General features: G+C 51.1%; 7 protein-coding genes across 7 annotated transcripts; 5 read left to right on the top strand and 2 right to left on the bottom strand.

The window, feature by feature from the left end:
- Window positions 1-6,966: 6,966 nt before the first annotated feature.
- On the top strand, window positions 6,967-8,129 carry CLAFUR5_00428 (Putative mannose 6-phosphate receptor-like protein; the record flags this gene model as incomplete). The annotated part of the gene is made up of 3 exons (XM_047899576.1): window positions 6,967-7,319; window positions 7,374-7,908; window positions 7,959-8,129. 3 exons carry the CDS (start codon window positions 6,967-6,969, stop codon window positions 8,127-8,129), a joined length of 1,059 nt encoding a protein of 352 aa, XP_047756280.1.
- Window positions 8,130-8,471: 342 nt separating this feature from the next.
- CLAFUR5_00427 (uncharacterized protein) lies at window positions 8,472-9,027 on the top strand (the record flags this gene model as incomplete). Its single annotated transcript, XM_047899575.1, has 3 exons — window positions 8,472-8,546; window positions 8,612-8,761; window positions 8,815-9,027. The coding sequence occupies 3 exons, from the start codon at window positions 8,472-8,474 to the stop codon at window positions 9,025-9,027; spliced, it is 438 nt and encodes a 145-aa protein (XP_047756275.1).
- A 347-nt stretch (window positions 9,028-9,374) lies between these two features.
- Window positions 9,375-9,963, top strand: CLAFUR5_00426 (uncharacterized protein; the record flags this gene model as incomplete). The annotated part of the gene is made up of 2 exons (XM_047899574.1): window positions 9,375-9,470; window positions 9,535-9,963. The coding sequence occupies 2 exons, from the start codon at window positions 9,375-9,377 to the stop codon at window positions 9,961-9,963; spliced, it is 525 nt and encodes a 174-aa protein (XP_047756274.1).
- Window positions 9,964-10,486: 523 nt separating this feature from the next.
- CLAFUR5_00425 (Eukaryotic translation initiation factor 4E-1) lies at window positions 10,487-11,315 on the bottom strand (the record flags this gene model as incomplete). The annotated part of the gene is made up of 2 exons (XM_047899573.1): window positions 10,487-10,951; window positions 11,013-11,315. The coding sequence occupies 2 exons, from the start codon at window positions 11,313-11,315 to the stop codon at window positions 10,487-10,489; spliced, it is 768 nt and encodes a 255-aa protein (XP_047756273.1).
- A 429-nt stretch (window positions 11,316-11,744) lies between these two features.
- CLAFUR5_00424 (uncharacterized protein) lies at window positions 11,745-13,463 on the top strand (the record flags this gene model as incomplete). Its single annotated transcript, XM_047899572.1, has 1 exon — window positions 11,745-13,463. The coding sequence occupies one exon, from the start codon at window positions 11,745-11,747 to the stop codon at window positions 13,461-13,463; it is 1,719 nt and encodes a 572-aa protein (XP_047756272.1).
- An 877-nt stretch (window positions 13,464-14,340) lies between these two features.
- CLAFUR5_00423 (uncharacterized protein) lies at window positions 14,341-15,898 on the top strand (the record flags this gene model as incomplete). The annotated part of the gene is made up of 2 exons (XM_047899571.1): window positions 14,341-14,448; window positions 14,507-15,898. 2 exons carry the CDS (start codon window positions 14,341-14,343, stop codon window positions 15,896-15,898), a joined length of 1,500 nt encoding a protein of 499 aa, XP_047756279.1.
- A 535-nt stretch (window positions 15,899-16,433) lies between these two features.
- Window positions 16,434-20,030, bottom strand: CLAFUR5_00422 (Peregrin; the record flags this gene model as incomplete). The annotated part of the gene is made up of 2 exons (XM_047899570.1): window positions 16,434-17,484; window positions 17,536-20,030. 2 exons carry the CDS (start codon window positions 20,028-20,030, stop codon window positions 16,434-16,436), a joined length of 3,546 nt encoding a protein of 1,181 aa, XP_047756278.1.
- Between the last annotated feature and the right edge of the window lie 164 nt (window positions 20,031-20,194).

Here is a 20,194-nt window from a genome sequence, read left to right as displayed (position 1 = left end):
CACTAAGATCTCGTAACTTAAGATATAAGCCCGGCTTACCGCCTTACTAAGCGAGCGAGACCGCCCGCTCACTTTCCCTAAGTAGTTACGACCCTAGTAATAGCCGTAGTAGTAAGAATAGTAGACTACTAGTCTAGAAGGATTCCTATAAGCCGGTACCCGTCGTTCTTAGACTCTAGTAGGTAGCGGCTATCGGGCCCGTACCTATAACCGTACTACCCGCGCCGGTTCTCTCGTACCCTTAGTAGCCCGTACTAATAATACTACGATATTCGCCGCCTAAACCGACTAACGTTTCCTCTATCCTAAAGAGTTCGACAACTTAGGCGAGCTCTTCTATATCGACTAGAAAGAGAGCTATAAGGACTCTATCGCGGTACGATATACTATATAAACACCTTGTCTTAATATCTTTAACTACGTTAAGCGTTATACTCTCGGTACCCCTAGGGATATTATCCGTACGGCTATTAAGAACGACGAATAGGCAAGCCTCGAGGATATATAGGACGAGTTAGACGACAACTTCGGTAAGAATCCTCGAGATATTAAGCTTAAGGCTAGACGCGACCTATACTAGCTAAAGCAGAAGTACGGCTAGGAGTTTAGTAAATATATCGTCGAATACTACCGCCTTAGCACTAAGGCCGGTAAGCCTATAGTGTCGTACGAGCTATAGATTAGCCTAAACGAGTTCTAGATAAAGAAGATAGAGAACTACTAGCTTATAGACCCCGTTAGCCAGTTTATTCGTATTACTAAAGATAAAGAAGAGGTATATAATACCGTAAAGAGTATATATAGTAAGAGGGATAAGGATAAGGACACCTAGTAAGGTAGTAACGGGCGTCGTAGTAGTTAAGGACAAGGCTAATAGGGCTTTAGATAATAGAGCGCTAGTATAGTACTACGAGCCGCGCCGCCTACTATAAACAACACGCTTACGGTCTCTACGCGTACCTAGAACGCTAGCCCGGCCGTACGCCTTATCCCCTAGCGTTATACTATACTACCTAAGCTTACCGACGAACTCCGCGACCGGCTATACTAGTAAGGCCGCTACTTCCGCTATCGTGAACCTAGATATACCGGCCTCGACCCCGTATATATTCTTTATAACTCCCGCGGTAAGTAGCGTACCGGCGACGTCGACTATGAAATACCTATCGCTCTTAACGCTATAACCGACGCGCTAGCCCTCTAGATCGAAGTACTACCCGTTTAGGGAAATGCCTAGCTCCTTAGTACCGTCGCGCTAAAGGAGCAATATACGAATCTACGAATTATAAACACAAAGAACAAGACTACGAGATATATACCCGAGAGGAAGAATACCTATATATAGTAATAGCTAAGGGTAACACCTATACGCCTATATATATATAACTAACGTATAGAAAGTATATAGTGTACGCTAGTACTATAACTAGTATATTAGGTAGAAGAGCAAACGTACTCATCCTCTCTAATACTAGCGCCTCCTCTAAGTTTATTGACCTAAGATTTGTTCGCGTAAATAAAGTCTCTACCTTTAAGCTAGAAAGGCCAAGACGCCTACGTATAGCTAACGGAGCGGCTATACGACTACTCGAAGTAGTACTAATAGACGTTACTATCGGTAGCTATACTAGTTAAGAGCTATACTACGTTACTAACCTCGATAAGTACGACCTAGTACTAGGTATCTCCTAGCTCGAAGAATACGACCCTTCGTACAGCTTTAAATATAAGACACTTAGCTTCGATAAGCCTACCTACTACTAATATTATTACTAGAACGGTATACCTTATACGATAATAATAGAAGGTAGTAAGCCTAAGGCGCCGAAACTAGTACTACCCGAGCTAGAACCCGATATCTATTTTATTAGCGCGGACGCCTATTATCGTATAGCGAAGTAAGCCTAGAAGCGATAAGACTAGCTAGACGCTAATAAGCTCTTCGTACTATAGCCGGAGGATTTCGACGACGAGGAGTATACCTCTACCTTCGCTATATCGCTAGATAATTTAAAAATCTTTATAAATAGGAATAAGGTATAGGACCCGAAGGCTAAGCTACCGCCCGAATATTACGACCTAGCCGACGCCTTTAGGTATAAGAGCGAGTTTAAGCTACCTAAGTACAGCCCGTCCGACTATACGATCAACTTGAAACTAGGATTAGAAGCGTAGCGACCCTATAAGAAGGCCTTTAGTATAAACCCGGATTAGCTAGTAGAATTATTAAAAAGCTAGGAGGCGGACTCCGTGTCTACGTCGACTACCGCGCCCTAAATACTATTATAATTAAGGACCGATACCTAATACCTCTATTAAGGGAGATACTTAAGCGAGTTTCTAAGGCCAAGTGGCTTACTAAGCTTAATATTGTCGCCGTATTTAATAATATACGTATCCGTAAGGGGGACGAATAGATAACCGCCTTTATTACTAGGTATAGATTATACTAGTTTAAGGTCCTTCCGTTCGGCCTCTATAATAGCCCTAGTAGTTAGTAGCGTAAGATCAACGACATCCTCCGAGAATTCCTAGACGCCTTCGCTATAGTATACCTCGATAACGTCCTAATTTATACGGACGGCCCCTTAAATAATTATAGAGCTTACGTACGAAAGGTCCTATATAGACTACGGGATATAGGGCTACTAGTAGATATCGATAAGTATGAATTCTACGTTAAACGGATCAAATACCTAGGCCTTATTATTATAACGGAGGGCGTTAAGATAGACCCTATAAAGATTAAAGCTATTATAAACTAGGAGGTGCCTCGTAACGTTAAGGACGTTCTTACGTTCCTTAGCTTCACTAGATTCTATAGGAAGTTTATTTACGCCTTCTCTAAAGTAACCGCGTGCCTTATAGACCTTACAAAGATAGGTAAAAAGAGCAAAGTCGACGGCAAGGAAGTCAAGAAGCTACCCTTCGTATAGACCTAATAGTACGGTATAGCCTTTAAGGAACTTAAGTAGCGCTTTAGCTAAGTAAGTATACTAGCCTATTATTAACTAGGCGAGCAGATTTAAGTAGAAATAGACTCTAGCGACTAGGTTAATATAGGGGTACTATTATAGATAATTAACGGCGTCCTTAGACCCGTAGCGTTCTACTCGAAGAAGCTTAGTCCGTAAGAATATAACTACGACATTTACGATAAAGAGCTCCTAGCTATCGTTAAGGCGTTCGAGGAATAGTAACCGGAACTTATCGGCGCTATAGACGATAAGCTAGTTCGGGTACTTACTAATTACCGTAATCTTAAGTACTTTATAACTACTAAGTAGCTTAGCCGGCGCTAGGTACGCTAGGCTAAGTTCCTGTCCTAGTTTAACTTTAAGATTACCTATCGCCCGGGCGCCTAAGGAACGAAACTAGATAGTCTTACCCGTCGCTCTTAGGATATACCGGCGGGGGTAGACGATACTAGAACGTAGTATTAACAATAGACTATTCTAAAACCCTATAACCTAGACATTGTTACTTAGTTCGCTATATAAGTATAGGACGACCTACTAATAAACTATTAAGCACTATTAATTTGCGACTCGGACGATAAAGAAGAAGACTACTATACTAGTAATGTCGCTACCCCCCGGCGATTAACCCGCCTCGCCTAGCGAGACGTAATATAGCCGCTACTCGAACTAAACGACGCCGAGGTAGGTAGTAACGTCGACTCGGAACTAGATAGTAGAGTCCTAGTCGAAGAGACGCCTAGTAACTAGCAACCTGTCGAAGGAAGTATAGAGCCGTTAGACGAACCTACGCTACTAAAGGAACGGGAGTAAACGGAGTTATATAAAGAAGAACTATATATAGAAGTATATAATAGCCGGTCTATAACGATACGTATACTTAAACTAAAGTCTAATCTCTAGTAAGGGATCGCTAACGTATAGCTATAATAATAGAAGATCGCCGTATTAGATTACGAAATTATCGCGGATCGACTATACGTCGATAAAGCCTTATATATCCTAGCCTTTTAGAACCTCTATACCCGGATAGTACGTAAATACTATAATAGTAGAGTAGCTAGCTACTAAGGTATAGTAAGGACTTTTAATCTACTATAGAGGCAAAACCTCTTCTAGCCTAGTAAAGTAAGTAACGTCGTAAGATACGTACGATACTACCTAATAGATAGGCGCTTAACTCTATTAAGACTAATAAAGCAAGACACCCTATCCCTATACTATACGCCCGGTTACGAATAGAAGTATATCGCCGTAGACTTTATTGTCGACCTACCCGCTAGTAAAGATTCCGATACTAGACTAATCTATAAACATATTATAATAGTTACTAATAGACTAACTAAACGCGTACGGCTGCTCCCTACTAATAACTTAAACGCTAAGCACGCCGCTACCTTGTTCTATAAGTATATATTCCCCGTATACGGCCTACCGGAGGTAGTCGTAAGCGATAGAGGTACGTAATTCGTTAGCGCGCTCTTCCGTAGACTCTACGTAAGGCTTAGTATCTACTAGAATCTTTCTATAGCCTTCTATCTAGAAACGGATAGGCAACTAGAACGTATAAACTAAGTACTCGAATAGTATATCCGCGCCTATACTAACTATTAATAAGATAACTAGGTCGAGTTACTACCCGACGCCGAGTTCGCCCTTAATAATTACGAGTCTATAAGTACCGGAATAACTCTATTCTTCGCCGACTCTAGCCGCTACCCGCGGATAGAGTTTAGTAGCCTAGCTAAACTATAAGTTATAGCTCGGGAAGTACCTAACGTCGAGGCCGCTAACGCGTTAGTTAATAATATATAAGACACTTAAGTATAAATACGGCGGGTACTCGAGTCTATATACTACGACCGCCTAGACGAGCTACGCGACGTATATACTTTTACGTAAGTACGAACGGCCGAAGCCGTAGATACTCGGCGAGCGCTAGCGCCTACCTACTAGCCTAAAAATATAGTTCTACTAGATACCCGTAATATTAGGACTATATACCTAAGTAAGAAACTCGATTATAAGTTCCTTAGGCCGTTTCGAGTCGTTAGGGCCGTAGGTAGACGCTCGTATAAACTCGAACTTAGCGATATGATATAAATCTATAACGTATTCTATACGAGTAAGTTACGCCGCGTAGTAACCGAAGGGATGCCTAGATAACGTAGACTACTACTAGCGCCCGTAATCGTTAAACGCGAAGGCTAGGTATCGGAGGAATACGAAGTAGAGGATCTAGTAGATTCTAAGATTAGGTATAACGATATGTAGTATATAGTTATTTAGAAGGATCGTACGCGAAGCTAGGCTAAGTAGTTAGCCGTACTACCTAGATATAAAGAACTCGTAATCGCGTTCTACTAGCGATACCTAGACAAACTTAAGCCTACTTTCGACGGACTCGATTAGCCGGCAACTTAATACGGGCTAGCGCTAATCCTCGGACCGTATATATAAGTATAACTATAGCTTCCTTGATAAAGCTCTCGAAACTAGTACCGGTATTAGTACTAGCGATAGCCCTCTATACGCTCCGAGTATTAAACGTAGAAACGTCGTAGGAGCTCCTTATTCGAGGAGGGGGGGTACTATTACGAGACAGCCCTTTTTACTAACTACCTCGTAATATAGTATCGTCGGCCGTACGCCCGCGCGCTAGCGGCCGCTAGTACCCGCTAGCTCGATTCACGCGACTTTATCTTCTTACGCTTCTCGCGCTCTCTTAGATAGCTCGCGTAACTATATATGTCTTTACCCGACCCTATTATAGTACTCTCGCCCGTAATACTAACGACGAAGACGACGTTATAGAGGACAAAGTAATAGATAATAACGCGATAGATAATAAAGCGGATAATCTAGAGGACGATACGACCTTTATATAGGCCTACGTCGTAAGGAAGAATAGTACTAAGGACAGGCCGATTTTTTAGAGGGGGGGTAGTATTACGGGCCTAGGCGGACGTCGAGTAAATAGTAGTCGGTTACGTAACTCGGTACGGGCCGGCTCGTATACCTCGGCTTATATATTAACTTTCCGTACCTCGTGCTCCTCTTAGATAGCCTGTCTAATAACTTCGTTATTTGCCCTATATTAAGAACGGCTCCCTTATACTTCCGTATAACCTTAATAGGCTTAGTCTTCTTTAGCTTAATACTATACTTCTTAAGCTACCGTTTAGCCTATCTATCGCTAAAGGGCCTAAACACTTTGTCCGGTAGTAGTAATTGCTTAATAATATACTTACTAACTTCTGTTAATAGTCTCTTTAATATTAGTAGCTCTATTCGATCGCGATTAATAATATATTACTTTAACGCGGCCGACTAGATATCCAAAAGATTGCCCCTAATAGTAGCCCTATTAGTTAGGCTACCGTGCTTCCTACTCTATCGATGACACGACCTCTAATATATTGACTGTCCGGCCGGTTACTTATTATATAGGTACTTAATAAGAGGTAGAAGTAACGCGTTAATACGCTCTTAAGCCTACTTAAGAACAACATCAATCTGGCGCTCTTCGTCGGCGTATTTGGACACGCTAGTGCTACTGCTAGAGCTAGTAGGGCGGCTACGAGGCCTATTATACTATCTATATTAACGCGGTATTGTTACGGCTATTATAACATAAATAATTAGGATAATAAGAGACTACTACGCCCAAAATCAGGTGCGTGACCCTCCGCCAAGCCCGATATTAAGTGGGTGACAGGCACTCGCTATGCGAGGGCTAAGTGGACCCACAACAGCACGGATATAAATGTCTCCCCGTTCCGTGTGGCTGGTGCAGAGCCTCGGACCTGGCGCCCTGCATTGGACCCTGACGCAACGGGTCGATTGGCTTCAAGCTCATCTGCACGTCTTCCGTGAAGACAAGTATGCGACTACCAACCCGGCATTACAACACCGCCTCGAATGCTACACCAATCCACCCCATCATACATCTATACCTCGAGCGATAGCCCCGCGAACATCTACCACCATGAACCTGCTATACTACTCGCTAGCCGTCTACCTGTCGCTGACGTCGCCTGTCTTAGCAGCAGCATCCAAAGATTCCAAAGACGGCGAGAAACCCTGCACCATAACGTCGCCGACTAGTGGTAGCTTCTTCGACCTGAGCTCGCTGCAATTGCTTGATCCGAAAGTTAGCAAGACGAAACACCCGCGCGAACATAGTTGGAATGCAACGGGGTATGATTTAGGTTACAACTTTACGGTCAATGTGTGCGGGCCGGTCATTGAGAATGTAGAGGATGTGGTGGGTGTTGAGAAGAATCTGTGGCAGAATGTGTCGGCGTACTACAAGCATGATGGGAAGACGTATTCGTTGGGGTAAGTTGCTGTGATCGGGCAATGGACTGGGAAGCATTGCTAATACATCCACAGCCAGCAGAACTCCGAGCTGGTGATGCGAGGCCGGAAGCTTGTGCTCAACTACACCGACGGCTCTCCATGTGAATCGGTGTCGAAACGCAGCGCGCCCTTGCTGAATAACCTGGAGACTCGAGAAATCGTTGGAGGTGGAGACAAGAAGAAGAGCAAGGATAAGGATGACGACGAGGGCAACGACAGCGACTCGAAGAAGAAGCCATCGTCCAACGGAAAGAAGAAGAAGAGCACCATCATCAGCATGCTCTGCGACAGAGACCCCCTCGCCCCAACATTCGCACTTAGTTTCGTCGGCAGTCTGGACGAGTGCACCTACTTCTTCGAAGGACGATCCATGGCCGTCTGCGCCACCGCGAACACAAGCAGCGGCGGCTCACTAAACCCCTCCGGAGTGTTTGGTGTGATCATGGTAATCGCCATCGCAGTCTACTTTGTCGGAGGATGCGTGTACAACCGGGCAGTCTTGAACCAGAGAGGGTGGCAACAGATACCGAATTATTCACTGTGGGCCGGGATTTTTGGCTTCTTCAGGGTACGTTATGCCCTCCAAAGCGTGTACAGGCGGGTGCTAACGGTGTGCAGGATTTGGTCATGATTCTGACTTCATCGTGTGCGCGGTTCTTGCCGTTGAGGCGGGGGTATAGTCGAGTTAATGGCGGGATAGGAGGGTATGATAGGAGGGGCCGGGAACGGGGAGATAGTGATGCTGAGAATCGGCTTATTGATGAGTTGAATGAGGAGTGGGATGATTGATGTTGGGGATAGAGATTCTGGTGTAGTAAGCTCAATGACTCTTCAAAAGCAGTCTGCTGAACTGTGGTGTGCAGGACCATTGTTGTGGAGCATTGTGAGATGCGGTCTGCAGTGGAGTGGGTGAGAGCGATTGCTCAGTCCTTGTGATGAGAATGTCCATTGACGCGAGCACGAACGTGGCTCGTCAGGCACCAAAGTGAAGTTCCGTGACAGGCCACAAGTTCGCGGCTTCAAAAGCCACTATCAAGACCAACACAAAACATCAATCTCTAACACATACACCATTCCCGCACCGAATCTTTCTCCAACAGACGGCATCTACCAGCATCATCACCAGTCAAGATGGGCAGTGTCTTCACCGATCGGGAGTCGCAGTTGATGGCGATCGCCTGGCAGTGCTTCTCGGAGCAGCCAAAGGTCAGTCATCTTCGAGCGGATCTGCAATCCCTCCAGCGCAGCGCCTGATGCTAACCATTTCGTAGATCAACTTTGACAAGATGGCCGGACTCGCCGGTTACACCAACACCAAGTCCTGCTCAAATGCCTGGTCCGCCATCAAGAAGAAGCTTGCCGCTGAAGCTGAGAAAGTCACCGGCGGCGCAAACGGCGACGCGAATGGTGACGCTCCCAAGGTATGCCGCTCCCCCGGTAACTCATCGAATGCTTTTCTGACAGAGGCGTGCAGCCTAAGGCGACCCCTCGTAAGCGTGCTAAGAAGGCGGCCGATGAGGATGGCGCCGATGGTGAGGCCCCGGCCAAGAAGGCTAAGACCACGCAGAAGAAGCGCGGTGGCAAGAAGGCTACTGCTGAGGTTGAGGAGGAGGACAAGGACGATGAGGCTGCTGGCGAGGAAGAGAAGGCTGCTGTCAAGGATGAGCAGACGGACGAACTTGTCTAAGGCGCCTAGAGATGAGGGTATACGGAACCGACATGACATTACCCCCATGCTACTGCTACGCTTCGAGCCTTGTGAGCGGCGCATGAACCTGGGTAAAGCTGAGTCGTAGTAAAGGCAGCATCATAAGTCCCAGCTTAGCTACATTTCACAGACGTAGGTCATGCGCGAGGTGCAGCTGACCTGCATCAGTGAGAGTGAATGTATCACATCCGCGTAGGCTCAAAAATACCTCTCTCATTTCTTTCCACCTCTTCTCCAACTCCTCACCCAACAAACACCAGCGCAAAGCCACCAGCACCAACCAACCAACCAACCACCATCCACCACACCCATCAGCCACCACAACCATGTCCGCCGCCGCAACCAAGACCGAGACCGCCTTCACAGCCCGCGACTTCCAACTCCTCGCCAAAGCAATGAACTGCATGAAGACCGAACTCGCAGTAAGTCTCACCATCCACCCCACCCCTCCATACCACCCTCACTAACTAACACCCCCCCAACCAGGTCGACTACGCCAAATTCGCCGAACTCAGCGGCCTCAAGAACGCCAACAGCGCCAAAGCCTCCTGGCACGCCCTCAAGAAGAAAATCGACAAAGCAGGCGAAGGCAGCGTCTCCTACTCCGGCGAGCCCGATACTGCTGGAGCTCCCCCGAAGTCGAAGAAGCGTAAGAGCACTGCCAACGACGAGGGAGGCGATGATGGCGAGGGTGAAGAGATTGCGGCTCCTGCCAAGGCGGTCAAGAAGGGACGTAAGCCGAAGGCGCCGTCGGCAGCTGCGAAGGCGAAGGCTGAGGCGGAGGCTGTGGATAGCATTGAGAAGGCGGATGAGGAGAATGGGGAGGATGTCGCTGATGTGAAGGAGGAGGTTGGTGGTGAGGATGAGGGCGGTGAGGAGGCAAAAGTCAAGGATGAGGCTGCGAACGAGGATTAAGGTTGTGCCGTGCCCATGATCTGGGAGCAGTAGAGTCTTGCTGCTACGATGGTGGATAGCGAAGGCCCAACGTTGGTGGGTGTGATGCTAGTCGTGCTTGAGTCTTGGGCCACATGCTGTTACATATGAATTAGTAGGATGACAACTCGCGAACCCACCACGAAATGTACTTCATCCGCATCGGCATGAGCATAAACCAAATGAAGCACTCTGACTCTCAGGCAAAATTACTTTTTATTCATACCATCTCGCTGTCGAGAAACTCCTTGCCGCAATGCCAGTGGGTATTGTATCGTAGCTATCCATCCGAAGTGCCACCCAGTCGTAGCCTATGCACATGCACATGCACATGCAGTCATTTAATTCCCCCGGAGGGCCACTTGCTCAACCTCCCTGTGTGCTAGTCCTGCCAGCTAGTCTTTGAACGCCTTATTGCGCCATATGTGCCATGCTATCGTCAAGTTGAAGTCGTCGCGTGAACGCCGCAATCAGAAAGTCGAGTGAAAGGTGAAGCCGAACTTCGCTAGACCGTGAACTTGGCCTTGGCGCGGCTGCTTCCCGCGTGCGCCGAGTCTGCGTGACCGCTGAACTCGATTGACTCTGTTGCTGGCAGGTTCAGGACGTCCTTGAAGCGCTTGCCGATGCGCTCTAGACGCTTGCGGCTCTCGGCTGGGTCTCCTCCCTCGTCCTTGCGACCCTTTGGTGGCTGGCCTGCAGTTCTGGACCAGAGACCGACACGCCAGAAAGCTTTGCGGATGTTGACAACGACTCCCATGACTTCGTTATCGCTCTCGTCCTCCAGCATCTCACCGATGGCGGCAAGCATGATGTTGAGCCAGACCTCGTCATTGGCCTTGGTGCCCTTGAATGTGTATGCCCAGCGACCACCGTGCTTGTTCTGTGGGTCTTCCCACTCTGGCCGGACGCCTTGCTTGAAGAGATGGTAGTCGGACTTTTGCGCGAGCTCGGAGGCAGGTGTGATGTTGTTCTGTGATGACGATCAGTGTTGCGGCTTTTTGACAACGACAATACTACGAGAGCAAACTCACGTAGATACCCCAGAACTCCTCGACGCTGTTGAAGCTGATGACCTCCTTGAGCAGCTCGTTCCAGTCTTGCTTGCCGCTCGGTGGCTTGGTGAACCAGAGGGTCCAGGTGTGCTGCAGCTGGTGCTTAACGTTGAAGTTGGCCGGGTCGTCGAAAACAGTCACGATCTTGTCGTCGCTCGATGGCTTCTCGCCGTTGGTGGCGCCGTTGGTTGCGTCGGTCATGCCGCCGTCTGGGGAGATGGGGATCGAGTCAAGCGGCACTTGCTGGTCCTTTGGGTTGGGTGCTGATGCGACCTCTGCCATTTTGCGAGTGGTGCTGATGAGGAGTGACTGTGATGGTGGACGGCCTGATGGAGCGTGTGCGGAGTGAGAAGTCTAGGAGTACAGGGTGTGAGGTCGACTGTGCACCGGGCAAAGTCGAATGTGATGGTTGGCTGGTGATGTCGCGTAGCAGGTGCAGGTTGAGGGTGTATCTGGTCGCACTGCAGCAGTCGCAAAGTGATGGCTAGGAAATCGCTTGCCGCTTTGAGAGGACCGCGGGAAAGATTCACCCTGCAGGCACGGGCCTGAAACGGCTTAGCTCCAAACTCGCATTTCTGGTCGCGAGTCGCGACCGAGGGACTCTCGATCTTGCGCCCTCACATGCCTGATGCTCAGTTCTGACCTCCAGAGCTGACGTCTTGGAAGCCATGCATTGTGCTATATGGTGGTCAGGACCGTGCGAACTTCGGCATGTCCTCGATTGATGCTGACTTTGATCGTGCCGATGAGCATACACATGATGACCTTGAATCAGAAGAGGAGCCTGACAGAGAAGAGAGTCATGCCGACGATGACCTGTCCGACGATGACCGGCCAGGACGCTTCTACGGACCGGATAGCAGCTGGAGATTCTACACGCAAAAAGAGCGCGCTTTGGCGGCAAGTCTTGACCAGGCTGAAAACAATGACCTGAGCATCCATCTCTACAATGCCCATGCTTGGAAGCAGCAACAACGCGATGAGCAGCGCATGGTCGAAGCCAGACCATGGCATAGTAAGCAGCAATGGATCAAACCAGACGAAGAGGGTAAGCTACCATTTCTGCCGCCACAAGCATGGACTGCGTGGCCACTCAGACCGGAGCATGTTCCACGAAGCACAGAACAGTGGGGTGTTCCTGCCACAGCCGCAGATGAAGACGCAGATACGCTACGTGCACCCGAGTCCTGGAAGCCAAGCCTACACCTCCAGGAGGAAGTCAAGGCCACCATCCTTCGACTAGCTAAGGAGAGGTTCCACGCGCGAGAGTGGGCTCATGCACATCAAACCGAGTTTGTCAAAGCCGAGCCGACCAAGAGGCCAATGCGATCGACCTCGATCAAGCCGGAATATGACAGCGATGAGCCACTGGATGATCTTGACAGACTTGAAAAAGAGCTGCAGCAAGAGGCTCCTCCGGATCCTGGGGAGAGTAGCGAGCACTATACTCCAATGGTGCTCGATGACGAAGATGCCGCTAGCCGCATCGTGCAGCCTTCAGTCCGGCACATTCTTGGTAAGCTCGACAATCTCTTTATTGCGTTGCACAAGAGCCGTCGGGGCCATCGCAAAGAGCCAGGCGGTTCTGGACGCCGCAGCAGGAGCTCTCGCTCTCAGTCGCAGGCCCGCGCTCGGCCTCAAAGCAGTGGTAATGCGGCCAGGAAGCGGAAACGTGTCGTCTCTGATCCGCATCAGCAAGGAAACGACGGTGAGGTTGAGATCAAGTTCTCTTCGGACGATGGCGAAGAAGGAGAAAAGGTCTCACATGGCAGCTCGAGCAAGTCTGCTCTCGGGACGCGCGACTGGAGTGAGATTCTTGGAGTAGCAGCTCTTGTGGGATTCGACCAGACTGTCATCGATCGTACTGCAAGGAGATGCGCGACTCTGTTCCGCGAGGGCATGACACTGCGGACGATGCCAGAGGTGCTTGCGGGCACTGCTCACGATCATACCACGGACTACATTCCCGACATGGTCCCTCCAATAGCGTCCGAAAGCGACGAAGACGAGCCAGACGAGCCCATGGGAGACACCATCCATGTATACGCCTGTCCAGATGTAGACTGTGCGCGCCATGACAGACCTTTCGAACAACGATGGCGGCTGAGCGAGCATCTGAAGCGCAAGCACGGACACACCGATGAAGAGCTGGCAACAGAAACTCTAAAGCTATCGCCATCTGCCAGAACGTCACCCTCCAATGATTCAGATGGTGACAACGACTCTTCGGCGTCTGCAGAATTCGACAGCGGCGAGCGTGGGCCTATACTCAACGGATCGTCAGATGGACGGGACGAGTTCTTGAAACCTATCAGTGTCCATATTGGAAGATCAAGAGACAAGCGTGCTAGGAAGGCGCGCAGTAGATCTTCTGGCCCGAATTCGAGAACTGGTCGTCGCAATTCGATAGTGGATATGAAGGGGGAATAGACCAAGCAAAAGGCTTGAAGGTACGCGAAAGAAAGCTCACATGGTGGAGGCAATGGACTACAACCTTGAAAGCTTTCGAACACATGCTTTCGATGTCCCAAGGCCTGCAGACGAAAGAGGGTGGCCGCCAATGCAAGAGCTCCACCACCTCTTCATCGACTAGCGGCTCTAGCGTGACATTTGCTTGTGATGCTGTACGAGGGTGCGTCTGGCTTCGATTGTACTGAGTATGTCTGTAGCAGTCCACGGAGCTCGGTACTACTGTCACCCCACTGGGATAGAGTCCACCATTCTGATAATACATGTACTGTAGCCTCGCCCATGATGGGAACATGAAAAACACCAGTGCCGATGTCACGCCCAGATAGCGGCGAGAATGGCAGGGTTCGGCTCGGCTCAGGTCTATCCTTGGAAAACTGAGCACAGCTTCGACGTGCAGGCTGCAGCGTGAACTACTACGAGTCTACGACCTGCTCAGCCACGCGCTGGCTACCGCCGTTCTGCAGCGCTCCAATGTTTCATACATATCATCGCACTAGCCGTCCGTGTGGCCAGCTCCTGCCTTGGTTGTTGTCGCAGTCTTGTCGTTCCTGTCTATCTGCCCATCTTCTGCGAGAACCCAGAGTATCGTCGCTGCTACTGAACGCGTCAGCCAATAACAAACACGTCCAGCCTGCCCAGGTCCCTGCGATCCGCTGTCTCCGTCTCCGCAAGGCTCACAAGCTTCTCGAACGTTTGCTGCCGCGCACCGTCGGTCGCTACGGTTGCCCAACAAGCCAGCGGCGACGGGAACGTGGCAGATGCGACGATAGCGACCAGCGCCGAACGTACATGTCATCCCTCCTGCGACATCCCATCGCACACCTGCTGATCCGCCATGCTGCTTCCCAACGGTCATGTGGCTAGGGACGTGTTGGGCAAACGACAGCAGCAGAGTACCGACGGCGGCAGTGGAGGAGGCCGTGGATCGCCAATTGTGGTGGTGGTGCGTTGAAGCATAATGCTGCGAGTCACGGACATTGCATCGCTGACAAAGGGAACAGATTGTGGTCACCATAGTTGCAGTCATACTGTTCCTGATCCTGTCGTGCTATCTGTTGCGCAAAGTCAGGAAGAAGCACGAGAATCCCAAATATGTGCCGACGCAGTTCCTGAAACGGAAATGGCAGAACTGGAAGCCACGATCGTCCAAATCGTCCGAGGGAACATACAGTCGAGCGTCGGACGTACCCACCCTGCCCCTGCGAAGCGACAACCGCAGCGCGCGCGGCAGCAGACAGGATCTGCCAGACGTTGAACGAGCGCAAGCGGCCGAGACTGCCGAGACTGGCGATGGCGTCGAGAGGCATACCAGCGTGCGCTCGGTCATGACATTGCCTGCTTACTCCAAGTCAGTGCGGGAGAATGAGCGCGTGCTGGCGCGTGAAGGCGAAAGAGACGGTATCGATGTCGTGGTGGAGATGCCAGAGAATGAGGGCGAAGAAGAAGCAAGGAGAGAGGACGAGATGGAGTCACTGTACCAGATACGCCTGCAGAGAAGGACAGAAATAGCGGAAAGAGAGGAGCGACGGCAACGGCGGAGAGAAGCGCGCCAACGTGGAGACTTCGCCGAAGTCGAGCGCATACGGCAGGAAACCACTGTTGCAAACCAGGCGAGAGAAACACAAGGCGCTACGGCCATGATCGCAGAACACCAAGGCCGAAATCGAGACAGAAGGGTCAGCAGTGTCAGCTATGCTGCATTAGGCGTTGCAAGACATGATGGTACAAGGATTCGATCCGACTCCGCCAACAGCGATAGCAGACCTCTGCTAGATTCTGCAACGAGCATGAGCGGTGGCGCAAGCCTGAGGCCTTGGCCGACACGGGACTCACACTCCTTTACACATCACCGCAACCAATCGCCATCCGACTCCCTCATGTCAATGTCCGACAACAGCTCCGAAATGGTCGACATGAGCGATATGCCACCTTTTGGCCGCGCAGGAAGCGATTTCGAAATCGTCGCGCTGAATGGCAGCCACTCGCGAAACGGCTCAGCAGCACACACACCAAGCGGCGGCCGAAGCAGAGCATCAACCCACACCGGACCCATCCGGCCGTCAATCGACACAACAGCGACCGCAGCAGGAGTCAGCGGCGACCTTGGCGAAGCACAAATCCCAAGCGTCGAACCCCCATCCTACGACGACGATGGCTTCGAAGAAGCACCCCCTTACACCTCGCCTATACAAGAGCGTTCGCCGCAAACACAATTACACTCAGTATCTGCCACCACCACATCAGGCAGGCCTGAATATGAAGAAAGACGAACATCCAACAACGGCGCGCCTCTCCTACCTGAAATAGGCCGCTTACCCAGCATTAGAATCGCTGAAGCGACTCCCATCGAGCCGAGACAGCCAGTGTTTCCGGAAACAGTCCGGGAAGGGTGATGAAGTCAAGGTCACTGCAAGAAACAACAATTGTGTCGAAATTTTACTACCACGACTGTGATTTACAGCGAGCATTTTTTGATGGGCGTTTAGAGCGGTCACGACACCGAACGGAACGGATTGGGGGCATGAGAACCAAGATTTACGAGAGAGCGAATTTGTGTTGACTTGTGTTGACTCTGCGATCTGTGGATGTGTAGTAATGGCATAATGCGGCAGAGTTGTACTGTACATAGGTGTATGGTCAAACTGGAAGAGTGGCAACCACGCCCTGATATCTGAGATAACAAACGTTGAAAGGCACACTGGTCATTTGAGGTTCTAGTCCCATTACAAAACTTGTGTTATCTAACGTGCTGTGAACCCAATAACTAACTCTCCGTCACGAGTCGAAGCCTTATGGCAAGGTTAATATGCCCCATAATCAAAGCGCTCAATACATCTATCCGCTCTTTCCGTGCGCCATCATCACAAGTCATCACACCGCCAACGCCAAAATACTACTACAATGCTGGCACCAGAACTCATCATCACCCTACCGAGACCAGTGCTGTCTACGACCTCTCTTCTTCTTGTTCGCCTTCTTGATAGCGTCAGCCCGCGCTGGCGTCGGCCCAGTGCCGTTGGTACTGCCAGTGCCATTCGGAGTGTCCTCGACACCGACAGGGGCAAGCTCCGTAAGCGTGTCCTCGTCCATGTCGGAGAGTTCCTCAGACATGTCACGCAGCACTGCGCGACCAGTGTAGCGTTCCTCGTGGATTGTTGTGCCGAGCGGATCGAAGGGCTCGAGGTACCACGGCACACCGCCTTGGGCGAAGACGTCGTGGGATTCGGAGAGGACGTTGCTGTCGTCGCCACTGGTAGAGCCATCTGGGCCATTAGGCGCGGAGGATGACCGCGAGATTGGCGGTGAGAGTGGCTCAGCTGGTCTGTCGCTGCGCGTCTTCGATTGGTGCTCTGGTATTGAGGAAGCGTAGCTCGCAGCCTTGCTGGCAGGCGCGGTCTTGGCTTCGGGGACTGGTGTCGTGGCGTCGTTGCCTGCCACATTCAAGTGGATGGCTGCATCGTCGGTTGGTTCGTCAGCATCGATCATTCCCGTGTCGTGAATGTCGTGAGACGCACCTGCAACTGCCGAGGCGTCCGAAGCTGTCCGACGTCGGTTGGCTGAATCGATCTCTTCTTCGCCATCCTCCCTGGTGGCGGATGCGAAGATGCCCATCGAGTCCAGCTTGCGAAGCTCTTCTTCCAACTCAAGCCCTCGTAATTGAGCTTCTTTACGAGTGGCCTCTTCAAGAAGCTCTCTGACTGGCTTGAGCACTCGCTTAGCTACGCGCTTCAAGTCCTTCTGCTCTTGCGTGAGAGCCATGTGCTCAGCGGTGCCAGGCTTGTTCTCAAGAAGCTGGGCATGGATGTTATCGATGCCTGCGTCCGAAGTCAAGTCAACCTTGTCCCGGGAGGCAAGCGCCTGACCAACGACGCGGGAGAAGTCTTGCGAAAAGTCCGCGACCGAGGTATAGTATCGTTCGTGAAGCCGCTGTTCCAGGATCTCGAAGCCGGCGCGAAATACGCGAGTCTTCTCATCAAGCCTGTTATACGGTCAGTGTTTGCTCGTTCGATTTGTGATATGAGATACGTACTTTTGGGCGCGCCGCAGAATGGGCCACAGTAGCGGCGGTATGGGGAAGTAAACTGTATCAACAAGCTCTTTCAGAAGCTCAATCTCCCTCAGGCGTAATTCTTCCCGCTGTCTGATGTCGGCAGTCAGATTCTTCAAGAAACCCATATCTTTCTGCAGTATCTTGGCAAACGAGATACGTCGCTTCAGTCGTGGTAGCCCAGCAGCGCCCATGCCTGCGAAGTTACGGCGGGTGACTTCCATGCTAGAAAAGCTTTCCAACTGCAGCTGCAGGCGTTTCAGCAGAGCAGCACCTCTGCGAGCTTCTCTCTTCAGCGTCCAGTATCTACAGGCCCTCTCAACGAACTCCTTCCGCTTACGGATGGTGAACCGTGCAAGACTTGCTTCTACTGCGTTGAAGACGACAGCTGGGACGACTGGAGCGCCTGAAGCCAATCTCCAGCTTGACTTTTGTGGCTGCTTTTTTCGTCTGCCAGCTCCAGGAGTGACAGCGATAGTATCATCCACACTGTCGCCACCCAGGCCACCATCCGGCGGTGGTGGTGCACCAAGCTCTTGAGCTGCACTTTGGCTGTCAGCCCACTTCCGGTCCTTGAAAGCGTGCTTGTACCATCGTTTGGCTTCGATGGTCGCATTTTCGGTGTCATGTGCTCTCCGCCAGTCTTGAGAGACGTGTCGGTCACAGAATGCCTTTAGTGCGGTAGTATCGATGCCTTGCTGGTTCTGCGACTTCATTTTGAGGAAAAGCTTCGCGCGGCGCGCACATGTCACATGAAACGCTTGGTAGCAGTTTTTGTTCCCGCACTGTATGCAAGCTCCCATTTTCTGGTTGCAGATGTAACACGTCAATCTCCATCTGCTCTTTGGCACTTTGTCGACATCCTGGATCGGCTCCATGAATGTGGTGTTGGCGATCGAGACTTCCGGGATCCAGATGGCACACAGTAGGTGGCTCCACCTTAGCGTACTGGTCTGTTTGAATGCACCATCCACGTTTGGGCAAAAGATACACGTTGGTGTTCCGCGGCCAATCTCTTTGCATTTTCGACAAAACCACTGTCCCTCTGGAATGAAGGGCACACCGTAGCACTCCTGATGAACCGCTAAGTCGCATCCGTCACAAAAGATGATGGCGTTGGCATTCTCACAGTCTCCGTCGTCGCAGATCGAACACTTACTATCGGGCTCCTCTCCCGGCGGATTTGGATCGCCATTGACAGCTGCTTGAGAGCTCGAACGCGGCCTATGCGTCTGAGCGTGTCTTGGCTGCGGTTTCGGTATGCGCTTTTCCAATGCATGGTACTCCTTCTCGATTTGAGTCATGGTGATCTCGAAGATCGCAGGTTTGATCGCATCGACTTGTAGTTCCGCTTTGCGTTGCTGATTGATGTCATCGAGCCATGCCACATCTTGCTCGTCCATGTCGTATTCGACCTTACTGATAATCACACCCGCTTGTCCACTTGGCAGAGGGCCATCACTTTCCAGCCTCAGGCCCACTTCTGCCTCGTCTTCGGCCTGCTGTCCCTCAGACAGGCGAATCAAAGCTGCGGGAAGTAGCTCATAGCGATCCGTCTCCTGGTAACCCACGTGCGCCATGGTACGATCTACGTAGTTGACCTTATTCTCCTTCTGATCTTCCTCGTACTGCAGGAAATGGTTGTAGTGTCGGAAGGATGGCTTGGGGAGGTTCAACCTCTCTTTAGGATTATGTGTCGGGAGAGGCATGATTCTAGGGGCGGGTGGAGATCCCAATCCGTTCAGCATCGCCTCTGGCCTCCTAGGCGGCCTGCCTGGTTTGCGCTTCAGTGGTGACAGGGAAGACGAGCCAAACGACAGTTCCTCAACCTCCTCGGGAGCATCTTTCATCTCAATGTCCCCATTTGCCAGCGGCTCGCCATCGAACCCGCGTATGTTGAGCGTCTGGAGCTTCGGATCGTAACGGCTTATTCTGCCATCCACCTCGTCTGCGGTGTACAGTAACAAGCCTGCATCCAGACCTAAGTCAGGGTGGAACTCTTCCCAGCTACGCTCCTCCCTCGGCTTGTATCCATCGCTTGCCTGACTCGCAGCTGCCGCCGCTGCCGCGCTGCTATATCGTGGGCGGGGTGTTGCGGGCTGGGGTTGGTATCGCTCAGGGCGTTCGCGCTCTCGGCGTGGTCTCGTTGTCATGCTTGAACTGGGACGGACTGCTGAGCGTGTGACAAGCGGCGTCTCGGTTACTGCCACGCGCAGCGATCTGTCCACGTGCGACGTCTCACGCCTGGGTCGCGATCTGGGGAGGGTACGCAGACCCTCCGCCTCCACCTGCTCCCTGCTGAGCTCGTGGCCGTGTTCGTCGATGTATCTGCCGCCGCCTCCAGGTCCGCCAGGCAGGAACTTGCGCCGTTTGTTGGGGTTGGCTGGCTCGGTGGCCAGCTCGATGGAGGCAAGTGCACGGTGTTGTCGAGCGGGTGTTCGCTGTGCGCGTCGCGGGGACAGTTCTGGGGCCGCCATTCCGCGTGCCGCCTGAAGCTTGTTGCGCAGACTCTGGTGAATGGGAGGGCTAAGATGAGGTCGCGGTCGCGCTGCTGATGCTTGCCATGCAGACGTAGATTGCTCGTCTCAGGGCCACAGCTTGCTGCCCCCGTCACGCATGTCTTGTGAGTGCGCAGTCAGGA

Source organism: Fulvia fulva, chromosome 1 (genome assembly GCF_020509005.1).
Source record: "Fulvia fulva chromosome 1, complete sequence".
Lineage (NCBI taxonomy): Eukaryota > Fungi > Ascomycota > Dothideomycetes > Mycosphaerellales > Mycosphaerellaceae > Fulvia > Fulvia fulva.
This window is presented reverse-complemented; position numbering and strand designations above follow the sequence as displayed.